At 46.8% G+C, this 12,500-nt stretch overlaps 1 protein-coding gene across 1 annotated transcript in view; it reads right to left on the minus strand.

Annotated features, from left to right (window-relative positions):
• Positions 1-12,500, minus strand: part of ush2a (Usher syndrome 2A (autosomal recessive, mild)) — a 303,780-nt gene that overhangs the window by 252,043 nt on the left and 39,237 nt on the right. The window contains exons 9-11 of the mRNA XM_062522184.1: positions 7,750-7,945; positions 5,748-5,878; positions 1,320-1,515 (exon numbers count right to left, since the gene is read on the minus strand). Coding sequence (XP_062378168.1) covers positions 1,320-1,515; positions 5,748-5,878; positions 7,750-7,945 — 523 coding nt within the window. The remainder of the gene's footprint in view (positions 1-1,319; positions 1,516-5,747; positions 5,879-7,749; positions 7,946-12,500) is intronic.

Genomic DNA, 12,500 nt, shown 5'->3' on the forward strand with positions numbered 1-12,500 from the left:
GTGTGTGGGTGGGTGTGAACGAGAGCCCAGGTCCATATGCATAGGCTGGGATGAGGCTTTCCCAGGCTTGCCGCCCCCACTTTATCAGTAATGCTCCCTGCATAATATTCCCATACATCAACATTTCAAAGTGTATTGTGCACTGTGTGTACTTTGGGCAGTTGATAAATTTTGCCCTTATGAAGCCACAGCAAGCCTCCACCAGGCCGGGGGTAATAAATTGCTATAATCAAATCTAATTTCTGACAAATACCTGTGGGAACAGCAAACAAAGAAGCGGGTCTTGTAAGAACCATGAGAAATACCAGAGACAGGGGCAGTTTATTATAATCAAGTTGGCATTGAATTACAAAATTAAAATGAGGTGGCCCTTGATATCCAGGCTTAGCAACACACATGATCTTCTGAGTAGCGTTCGTTTGCATTTCATAAGAAGCAGTTCAAAGGAGCACAGGGGAGAAAATGGAGCAGATTTATCACAAAGGACCTGGGATGCTTGGAAAAGCTCTGAGAAAAAGCCATTTGGCTGCAGCTAGAGGTAAATTTGATGAAAAAAAAAACAACACAAAAAAATACAGGCGGTTTGGCCAGAGCTGTGTTCAGCGTTGAACAATTTAATCATGCCATTTACATACAGGCCATTCTGGGGGAGTTTCTATGCAAAATTTCGCTCTTAAAATGATATTTCCCAAGAGGAAAGAAAACCTCTCCAAAAATACCAAAATTGTATCCGATACACCAAAAAATCTAAGTAAACGAAAATAATCAACCTTAATTTTAATTTGAATAAAAACAAAGTTTCTCTATCAAACAGATGTGTGTTTGATAGAGAAATTGTATTTATTGTATTATTGTAGTAATAGTGTAGTCATGTATTTTATACATATGTGAGAGAGAAAGAAGAAATAGAGAGAGGGATAGACAGACCATGAGTTGGAGGAAGAGGACTAGAGAAAGAGGGAATAAGAGAGAGAGAGAAGGAGTGAGGAAGAGTGCAATAAAGATAAGAAGAAGGGATACAAGGAGAGAGAGAAGTAGCTACTGAGCAAGGGACTGAGAGGGAGAGAAAGAGAGAGAGAGAGAAGAGTGAGGAAGAGTGTGATACAGAAAAGAAGAAGGGAGACAAGGAGAGGGAGAAGTAGCTACTGAGCAAGGGACTGAGAGAAGGAGAGAAAGAGAGAAAGAGAGAAAGAGAGAGAGTGATGGAGAGAAAGAGTGAGAAAAAGAGAGAGACAGACAGAGAAAAGAGAAAGAGAGAGAGAGAGAGAGAGAGAGAGAGAGAGAGAGCGATGGCGGGCGCGATGCAGTTTGATACCTACCGATTACGTTTGCCTTGCACTGGCATTGACCTGAGTCCTGGTGACAGGTAATATCTGCCCGCGCCGTCCCGGCGGCATTGCAGTCGCACGGCAGGCAGCCGTGGGGCCGCTCCGCCCGCAGCTTGTAGAATCCGTGTTGGCACTGATTGCACTGTCTGCCAGACACGTGTCGCTTGCACTTACACTGCCCCCCAATCTGCAACGGCCAGGAGAGAGGGAGAGAGGGAGAGAGGTGGGAGAGAGAGAAAGAGAGGGGAGAGAGAGAGAGGGGGAGAGAGAGGGGGAGAGAGAGGGGTGGAGAGAGAGAAAGAGAAGGAGAGATGGAAAGAGAGAGAAGAAGGAGGAAATGAGAGAGAGGGGGGGAGAGAAAGAGGAGAGAGAGAAAGAGAGGGGGAGAGAAGAAAAGAGGAGAGATAGAGAGAGAGAGAGAGAGAGAGAGAGAGAGAGAGAGAGAGAGAGAGAGAGAGAGGGGGAGTGAGAGGAGGGGAGAGAAGAGACCACGTGAGCTTGCGTCCGAGGTTCCAATTAGTCACCCTGAGCGCTGTAGTGCGAGCCCGTGTCACGGATGGGCGACACAGCCTCTCAGGGGCTGCTGGGAACCTTTTTATCTCAATTACAGCAGGGGGAAGCTGCTGGACCCACTGTGTGTGTGTGTGTGTGTGTGTGTGTGTGTGTGTGTGTGTGTGTGTGTGTGTGTGAGAGTGTGTGAGTGTGTGTGTGTGTGTGTCTGTGTGTGTGTGTGTGTGTGTGTGTGTGTGTGTGAGAGTGTGTGAGTGTGTGTGTGTGTGTGTCTGTGTGTGTCTGTGTACGTGTATGAGTGTGTGTGTGTGTGTGTGTGTGTGTGTGTGTGTGTGTGTGTGTGTGTGTGTGTACGTGAGTGTGTGTGTCTGTATGTCTGCGTGTGTCTGTGTGTGTGTGTGTGTGTGTGTGTGTGTGTGTGTGTGTGTCTATGCCTGTGCCTATATGTGTGTCTATGCCTGTGCCTATGTGTGTGTCTCTGTGTGTGTGTGTGTCTAGTGAAATGAAAGTGTGCAGGAGTATGTGAGACTGTGTGGGGTGTGGGGAGTGTGACTGTCAGAGTGTGTATGTGTGTGTGTGTGTGTGTGTGTGAGAGAGAGAGAGAGAGAGAGTGGGAGTGAGAGGTGGGGGTAAGGTGAACAGAGGTCATAGCACCTGAGCATGGCAGTCATCTTGTGGGGTTGGGGAGCAGAGGGATTGGGCTTGTGGTTTACTAGGTGCTTTACATGTGTGTGTGTGTACAGTATGTGTGTGTGTGTGTGTGTGTGTGTGTATACAGTATGTGTGTGTGTGTGTGTGTGTGCGTGTGTACGTACGTGTGTGTGTATAGCTGTGTATATGTGTGTGTATGTGTGTTTGTGTAGGTGTGTGTGTGTGTGTGTAGGTGTGTAGGTGTGTAGGTGTGTATGTGTGTATGTGTGGCCTGCTCAGAGAGATGAGGAATGCTTTTTAAAAGAGACGTTATTTACCACTAAGCTACCACTGTCTATTTTCAGCTCCAAAGAGAACGCCTGTGTTCTGTGCCTGAGGAGACGATTGTGAAATGTGTGTAAACAACTCAACTTTGATTTAAAGCAGCACAACGTGTATGAGGGAGAATTTAACCTGCAGTGACACACACACACACACACACACACACACACACACACACACACACACACACACACACACACACACACACACGAGCTCAGAGGGGAGAAGCACACTTTGCACACACTTTCCTGGTACCTGCTAATGATAGGTAAAAATACAATGCTTAACCTTTCGCCGTGATTAATTACTAACTGATTGAACAAGGGGGAAAACAGTGAATTGAAGCGTTTGGCTTGTGCTGGTTAACTAAAACCCAATCACAGTCAAAGCTCACACCTCATGATATTCAGCACCACGTGTGCACAAGATGGCTGACCACAGATCAGCGGGAAAGGGGTAAGAAAATAATACTTATCTATCTACCTATCTATCTATCTATCTATGCACACTATAATCCTTTATTCCACTGAATGGTTGAATTCCCCATTGTCCTGCGTTCTATGAGGGGGTGCATTAACCATATGTTATTTGCACACCTATGAAGTAGTTCCAATTTGTTGGCAGTATCACACTTGAATATTAATTCGCCAAACTTGTTGTGAAGTTTAAGTGAACTGTCACGTTACACCCAAGCTGTAAAATGTCTATGAGCAATATAATACTATATTATCTATCTACTGTATGTGCATTATAATACTACTGTATATCCCACTCTGGCAGTCACACTCAGAGACTGACCTACTACAGTGACAAAGAATACAAATATATACGTGTGCTGCCACTACAACACTTTCTCTTTTTGAATAAGGGATGCAATGTAGCCTTGAGAAATTCATGAAACGCATCTCAGAGTGTCGTTTTTCCTCAGCAAAACAGCTTCTCGATAGCATGTCCCCCTTCTGCAGAAAATCTTTTTTTTTTTCTTTTTTTCCCCCCCGTTTTTCCAACTCCTGAAGCTGCGGACGGACGGACAAGCGAGCGGAGGGAAAGGAAGGCGAGCCGTCAAAGAGACTGAGGAAATAATCATTTGGAGAATTTAAATAAGGTAACAATCTCGCTCGGGAGCGACCCACCCATTGATTTCGAATTTGTCATCCAGTATATCTATCGACACGGCTCTGTCCGGCGGCGGCGGCGGCTCTGGCGATCCGCGGACGCAGATAAAAGCGAGGGAGGCCCCTCTCCTGAGAGCCCCACTCTCCTAATGACACCTCCACGCACTCGCCACAATCCCGGCCTGATCACAAGCGTGATAAATTGTGTTGTGCATACCAAAGCCTTCGGCCGATACATCAATGTGAGGGGGGCTCTCTCACACACACACACACACACGTACACACATATACAGACACACATAACCAGATGAATATCATTACAGGGGGAGGGGACCATGGGTGGGGAGGAAGGCGCGCCCAAATATGGGAGGAGGGGCCGCTGGGTGTGTCAGGCCTCCCCCTCTCCGATGTCTGGCACGCGTAAATCACCACGGCAACACAGGCTCTGAACAGCTACAGCCAGCCTCATGTGTCCACACACACACTCACCTCAGGATTAATACCAGCACATATTGAGCTGGGCCTAAACAAGCTCAACAAACACACACACACACACACACTCTCTCTCTCTCTCTCTCTCTCTCTCTCTCTCTCTCTCTCTGAGATAGAGACATCTCTACAGCCTACACGAGATTAAGATGGTGAAAGATGCTGAAGTAAAACACCTTTTCAACGGTGCATCATCTCTCTCTCTCTCTGACCACACTGGTCAACCAGCACGCGGCTCCCACACACACAGGAGATATGTAGTCCAGCCATACTGGATGCTTGTGTGTATATTTATTTATTGTGAGTGATATGTGTGAATGAAGGCTGTGTTGTTGGTGTGTGGTGCAGTGATGGCTCTCTCTGCACTGTCCGGTAATCAGGGGTGGGCCTTACAAAAGCCCAGTGGCCTCCTTCAGCTGTCAAATGAATCACATGTTATTGACATCCCAGTCATGTTAACCCTTACAGGACACGTTCCCTTCATTTATCAATGCAAGTCGCACCTTGCCCACCGCCCACCCACAAACTAGCACACTAACACACTAACACACCCTGTCATGTGAGTCCAGATATCTTAAATGGGAAAATAAGAAAACAAAACAGTAACACATGTATTAAAATATAGACCCACACTGGGTTATACTCCGTACTAGTTTAATGGCGCATACTGACACGCGCTGAGGCAAACGTGGCTGTTTGTTGCGTGGAAAATAATAATGTTGATAATCACAATCAAACCGAGGATACAATCAGCTGATTGGGTCACCAAGTGACTCGCTGATTAGTTCAGGATGTGGATGAATTTGTTGTGACAATATCAACAAGAGCATGTGTTGGGCCAAACCTTTGGAAGCAGGCTCCTGCATTTTACAGTCTTTCCATTCTCAGACTTAAGCCCTCTCACATTTGTTGTTTGTTGTTACCAAAAAGAGTTCCCCACAATGGCTTTCTAGACGTTTTTAAAATGGAGTATAGAATAGTACAGTGTAATATAGCATAGCATAATATAGTATAGTATATAAATGTTCTTGCACTGTTATTAGCAGTACACTCTTACACGAGACGTGCTTTGTGCCAATTGCTTAATTAATTATTAAACAAACACCATCTCAGACACAATCAAAATCAACCAAGATGTTGGATAGATGTGTGTACATCCAGGTAAGAGTTAGCAGTGTTAGCACAGTGTTTCTAGGACTGTTGCTCGGCGTGTGCGTGCGTGTGTGTGCTTGCGTGCGTGCGTGCGTGCGTGCGTGTGTGCTTGCGTGCGTGCGTGTGTGTGCTTGCGTGCGTGCGTGCGTGCGTGCGTGTGTGTGTGCGCACTCTCCCTTACCTCCTCACACTCCACGCTCCCATTGACAGTCCCGACGGCATGGCAATCGCAGGGCCTGCAGACGTCTACAGCCGTGGCGACAGCAATGGCCTCCCTGTAGAACAGCGGCTGGCACTGCTCACAGTTCCTCCCTATCGACACGTGTGTGTGTGTGTGTGTGTGTGTGTGGAGAGAGGGGTGGGGGATTGGGGGGTGATGGGGGAGGAAGATCAATGTTGATGTATTAAAATTCAGTCACATTATAGGGACTTTAATTTCAAATTAAAACCTCAGATGCCTCTAGAGAGAGAGAAGGAATAAGAGCACGGTAGGGAAGAGAGAGAGGGATGAAGATGGACAGAGAGAGGAAAGAGAGGAAATGGAGAGAGAGAGAGAGAGAGAGAGAGAGAGAGAGAGAGAGTAGGAAGAGTGCGAGAAACAGAGAGACGGTGATAGACAGTGAAGAGAGGGGGAACGGGGGAAAGACTGGTGCCCCGATGAAATGTCTGCCATTTTGGAGATGTCCATTTTAATGTGGCCTTTCGTCCCCATCTGGCACGGTGTTGATGCTGAACATATGAAACAGTGAACCTGTTAGCGCGGCCTTGCCTTACTTCATTACATCTCCATCTGTCTCTCCTCTAGTGCAATATTTCAGCCTTTCAACCACCGCCTCACGCCCTGCTTAAACATGCCAACCGTGCCAGTTGTTACTGTTCCACAAAGTTGTTTTCACTTACACAAAGTTGCACTTGAACTCTGCAGATTTTTGCTGATTTCCGTTTTTGGCAATTTGCCAGTTCCAATATTTCGTAAAAAAGACAAGTTTAAATATAACAGCTGACATTGATTAAATATCATAACAATAACCCAATCATGGCATGCAGACGGCTGTTAGGGGAAGACCTAGTGGTGTTCAGTTTGAACCCACTATAGCAGTGGTTGTCAAACTGGGGTACGCGTACCCCCAGGGGTATGTGGACCGATTTCAGGGGGTACGTGAAAAAATATCAAAATCATATGCCTTTCCAAACAAACGTTTTTTTATATGCCACGGAGGTAACTTAACTTCCGCATTTGCACTGCACATTAAAAACGTATTTTCTCCGCATTAACTAAATATTGGAGAGTGGAGACAGAGATGGTAAAGTAGAGCTTTACAGCAGCCTGTTGCAGCGCTGATTACAGCTCAGCGTCATAATAAATGTTGCTATTTGTCGCACGTAAACACGACTAGCCTATTTGACAAAGAAAATTGCAATCGATGGATAAATGGCTGAAACGCAACGGGTTCACGCAGCAACAACAGAAACGTCAAAGGAGCTGCTGTCACCTGCTGTCGGGACAAGCTTTTCAGGTCAAGACACTATCATAGCAAACTAAAACTATCAGAGTTCGGTCAGAAGACAGTGACAGATGTCTGGGTTAGTTTGCGGGCAGAGTAGCCTATCCGGTCCAGGCAAACCGAGCTATAAGACGTTGATGCCATTTGCTACAACGTATTTATTATGCGAGACTGGATTCTCAGCGTTGGTCTGCCTTAAGAGTAGGCCTACAGACTGTTTGAAGACTGAAACTGTCCCCAATTCGGCCTAACATCGCTGCATTATGCAAGAACATCCAGGCACATCCCTCACATTGATTGGTGACGTGGGTGGAGAGGTGGGCCTATTCTGTGTGGTTTACTCCAATTTAGTTTAACTATTGTTAATGTGCTTCCTTTTTAATTATTACTTTACAGCAGAGAAGTTAAGAAAATATACAATGTTAATATATGAAAAGCAATACTTGTTATCAGTATGTGAAAAGTTAACAATAGCTTTAATGAGACCTTGGACATGTGTTGTAGGCCTAATGTGTGTGAGATCTGTCTGTGACAAAATTGATACGACTGAATATTAATAATAATTAAAAAAACGTGTTAACAATTGGTGGTGTGGGGGAAGATCTATAATGTCTCAGGGGGTACATGCCTGTTAAAAGTTTGGGAACCACTGCACTATAGAAATCATGCCCTAAGTACCTGTAGTGTTATGTTGACAGTTGTCGCAGACGCCGCCTCCACCCCGGAAGTGCTCCGTAGGGTAGGGGTCAAATGTGACATCATAATGACAGGAAGAGGTGTGGCCATTGCACTGGCAGGGACGGCAGTTGTAGGCCTGGAGCTGGTCACCTGACCGGAAGGGCTTGTCATTGAAGAGAGGCGCGCAGCGTTCACACTGGGGAAGAAGAACAAAAAACAACATCAACCACAACAAACAAAAAAAACAAACAAAAACAAACAAACAAAAATCAATAAAAACACGGCACCGCGAAGACAGCACCTCTGCTTCTGCAGCCTAAAAATAGTGAGAGGACACGGGAGCGCGTACAGGGAGGTCTACACGCACCACAGCAATCAGGCCAGTAATTACAAATGACTTTCAGCAACAAAACTGTTAAAATAGGCCACGTTCACACAAAACAAACATGTCAAAGTCCAGGACGGCAGGAAACACGGGGAAGGGGGGAAAAAAAAAAAGGCGCTTTTTTTTTTTTCTCGCATCGGTGAAAGTCTTTGATTTTTCTGGGCTAAACAGTCACTCCAAATTAAGGTGGACACGCGTGGCATCAAAGGGAGCGATTAAAAATGTATTAAAAAACAGGAGGGGATTCCCCTGCGACGCATCACTCCGCGGCGGAGGCTGCGCGCGCCTGACACACACCGGCAGATCGTCACTGAGTGTCCTTCTGGGCTTAGCGCCCGCCGGGGAATTGCTAATTCAGCTTCCAGGAGGCTGGAGAGAGAAGAGAGGAAGAGACGAGAGAAAAAGGGGGGTGGAGAGGGAGGAAGCTTAGAAGGAAAGAGGAAGGAAGAGAGAGAGAGATGATGAGAGAAAGAGGGAAAGCAGAAAGATGGAGGGAGGAATGAAGAGAGAGAAGAGAAATGGAGAGAGGGAGAGGGAGAGGGAGAGAGACACGGACCACCCCACAGGCAGAGCCGTCCTAACGGTACATCTGGGTCAGACAGGTGAAGCTGCTGCCCCAAACGAGTACATACTGCATACATCAACACAGGCGCGCACACACACGCGCACACACACACACACACACACACACACACACACACACACACACACACACACACACACACACACACACACACACACACACACACACACACACACACACACACACACACACAGAACATACAAAGAACACACACACAACACACACAAACACATACACACTCACCAGGGACCCGCTCAACTGCTCAAGACAATCTGTTTGTTTGTGTCTGCACGTGTGTGCATTTCCACGTGTGCACGTGTGTGTGTGTGTGTGTGTGTGTGTGTGTCTGTAAATAGCAAATAAAGGAAAAGTGGAATAATCATGGATCCAAGGCTTCTTTTGAAGAAAAAACGCCACTGTGCTTTAGTGCAGCTGGGATTATATTTCCTTTCTCCTTTTGTCTCGGGGTGTTTGAACACTGAGATATATGTTTTTGTATGTTTTTCTCGTTTTAATAAAGGAGTCTCATTATCTCTCTCTTTTTTCTCTGCTCTCACTCTCTCTCTCTCTTTCTTTCTGCTCCCTTTCTCTATCCCTGCTCCCTCTGCTCCCACTCTCCTTCTCTCTCTCTGCTGAGCCTTACCAGGCACACCGCTGCTGTTCAGGGATGCTGGCCTCCCCATCATCTGAGCTCCATGGAAGCTTCTTGAGCATTCCAAGGGGACCGACAACCACCCCCCCCCCCCCCCCCCCCCCCCCCCCCCCCCCCACACACACACACCTCCTGAATCTGATCCGCTGGAGGAAGACACCTCACCCCCACCCTCACCTCCTTGACCCCCCTCCACCCCCCGTCCCCAACCCCACCCCCACACACACCCGCCCCCACTGAAAGCCTGCCGGAATGCCATGGCTAATTTCACGCTCCCCCGGGAAAGGTCGGCGTGAGGGGGCATCAGGGGAGCCCACAGTTAACCTTTCGCTTCTTCAGCCGCGATGTGCTGCTGCTTTAGCATGCCGCGCCAAACCCGCGTCCCAAACCCCCGTCCCACGACACCACTACCCCACCCCCCTGTCTCCCCCCCACCCCGTCTCCGGCTAATACTTATGGCCGCTTTCCGATGAGCTCTCTGAGGAGCAGCTGGGTCTCTCCGCGCATATGCGGTGAAAAACGGCCCCCTCGGACCATAAGGGGTGTGTGTGTGTGTGTGTGTGTGTGTGTGTTGTGTGTCTGCGTGAGTGTGTGTGTGTGTGGGTTGGGGGGGTGGTGGTGGTGGAGTGTGTCAGCGGGTCAAGGCAAAAGTCATTGCATTTGTATGTGTACCACAGGAGCCCTGACTGTAAACACTGGTGTCTGCTCATGCCATGATGACATGCCACACAAAAGGCCAAGAGATAGAATTTATCACATTTTTAAATAGTCTTCCATCTCAGCCACAGAGGATATATCATCTATCACGGTGGCATTACAAACAGGGCTTTTGATTTCACCTACAGATATGGACAAATATGTCATAGCATAAACTTACAAAGATACTGCACACAAGAATTTGAGGGTGTTAAAAGTGTGTTAACGATAGTTTTGCATTTGCGTCTGTTTGGGCATTTGCGTGTGTGTGTATGTGTGTGTGTGTGTGTGTGTGTGTGCATGTGATAGTATGTACTGTACGTACACATGTGTGTGTTTGCATCAATGTACTGTTTGGGTGTGTATGTGTATGCAAGTGTGTGTGTGTGTGCTCATGCATGTTTGAATGCAAATTTTAATGTCTGTGTATATGTTAGCAGTGTTTTGTGTGTACACCTGTATGGTGCTTGAGTGTGTGCGTTTGTTTTTATGTGTGTTTGAGTGTGTTTGTTTCTGTGTGTATTCCCTGTGTGTGTGTGTGTATGTATGTAGGCCGCTCTCTTGATTGCCTGTGCAGTGTTCAGGTGTGAGAGAGAGAGAGAGAGAGAGAAAGAGAGAGAGAGAAAGAGAGAGCGAGAGAGTTTGCTTTGAAGCGCAGGGCCCTGCTGTAAATCCGGCGGAATGAGCCGGTGCACAGGCGCTGCCCACTGATCATTCTGACATCTGTCCGAGCCCCTCTGCAGCTTTAATGTCACCCGCGAAATTCAGTGGATTAGCGTCGCGTCCGTCCGCTTCCAGCGCGCTATTTAACAGAGCAGAGCAATCAAATATTCATCAGGCGCATCTCTCTACTCTCTACTCTCTCTCTCTGCGCACATTACTGAGACAGGGAACGGCTTTACGCTGACATGTCCTGACACCAAAACACAGATAAAGGTGCACACACACACACACACACCTTACACACACACACACACACACCTTACACACACACAACAACCTTTTTAAGAATCTGAAAGAAAAAAAAAAACCTTGCGACTACTACTAATGACTATGCACTGCATTAGACATATCAAACATCCAAATCCTCCATCCAAAATGGCTGCTGTGAGAAAAGGAGGCCATTTTTAAGAGCGGGAGCGGGAGGAGGAGGATGGATGAGCAGGGAGCAGGGCCAGGAGAGGAGAGGGACAGCGTGAGGATGGAGGCAGCAGCAGCACTATTGTTCTAGTCCATTTGACACATTATTGGGATTCTTCCCCGGGAGACGGGGAGGATGGAGGAGGCAAACTACACATCAGGGCTGAGGACAGAGAGAGAGAGAGAGAGAGAGAGAGAGAGAGAGAGAGAGAGAGAGAGAGAGAGAGAGAGAGAGAGAGAGAGAGAGAGAGAGGGGGGGGGGGACAGAGGCAGAGAGAGGGAGAGAGAGAAGGGGAGAGAGAAAGAGAGAGAGGGCCAGGATAGAGAGACCACAGCAGCATATACAAACACACACACACGTACTTACAAACACACATACACATGCATGCACACTTAGTCACACAATCACACACACACCTGTACAGACAAAGCCTAGGCTATGCTATAGTATTTACACACATTATGGGACCATGGATATACTCCACAAAGAGGTGTCTGACACACACACACACACACACACACACACACACACACACACATATTGATTCACCCTTTGAATAATTTACACACTAAAACTATATTCTAAAAAGCGTAAACACCGTAAAGCACTGACACGGACGCAGAATATCAGACAAATGGCGCTGAGAAAGATGATCTCACTGTAGAGTCCAATAGATGTAATTTACTGGAAAAAAAAAATACAGTAGCTTAACTCTACAAACAACAAAACAACAACAACAAAACAACAAAAAGATGCCCAAGATGCAGGGAAGATGTGAAGATGGCTGCACCTGTGCCCAATGAGCAAAAATAGTGTATCTAGGTGTAACGGTGCTGCTGCTAGAGTTGATTCATACAGGAGCTAAGTACACAAGACGGACAACATGATTTCCAAACACTTTATTTGCACACGCATGGACATGTAACAAACATTTCAAACACTCACCATGTGGCATTTCACTTCCTGGTCTGGGGACTGAGAGAAGACCAGACGGGAAGTCGTGAGGGACATTTCAATTGTGCAAAGTGTGACATCATCGACGGGCAGAGTCAAGTGTATAAGACAATGGGGGTGTTTGTTTTTTTTTCTAAATATATATGTTATGTATTGGATTAGCGAATGTTGGAATTGTATTGCATTGTGAGCCTTGTAGTTTGGAGCGTGGTTATGAGTGTTTATTGAGTATGTCCATTTTGTGAGATAATTGATTTATTGTTTGCAATGGTTCAGGCCAGGGATTTAAAGTCGCTGGGGGGAGTATGGCAGGAAGAGGTGGAATGGTCTGAGGTGGAAT

Source organism: Sardina pilchardus, chromosome 20 (genome assembly GCF_963854185.1).
Source record: "Sardina pilchardus chromosome 20, fSarPil1.1, whole genome shotgun sequence".
NCBI classification, from domain to species: Eukaryota; Metazoa; Chordata; class Actinopteri; order Clupeiformes; family Clupeidae; genus Sardina; species Sardina pilchardus.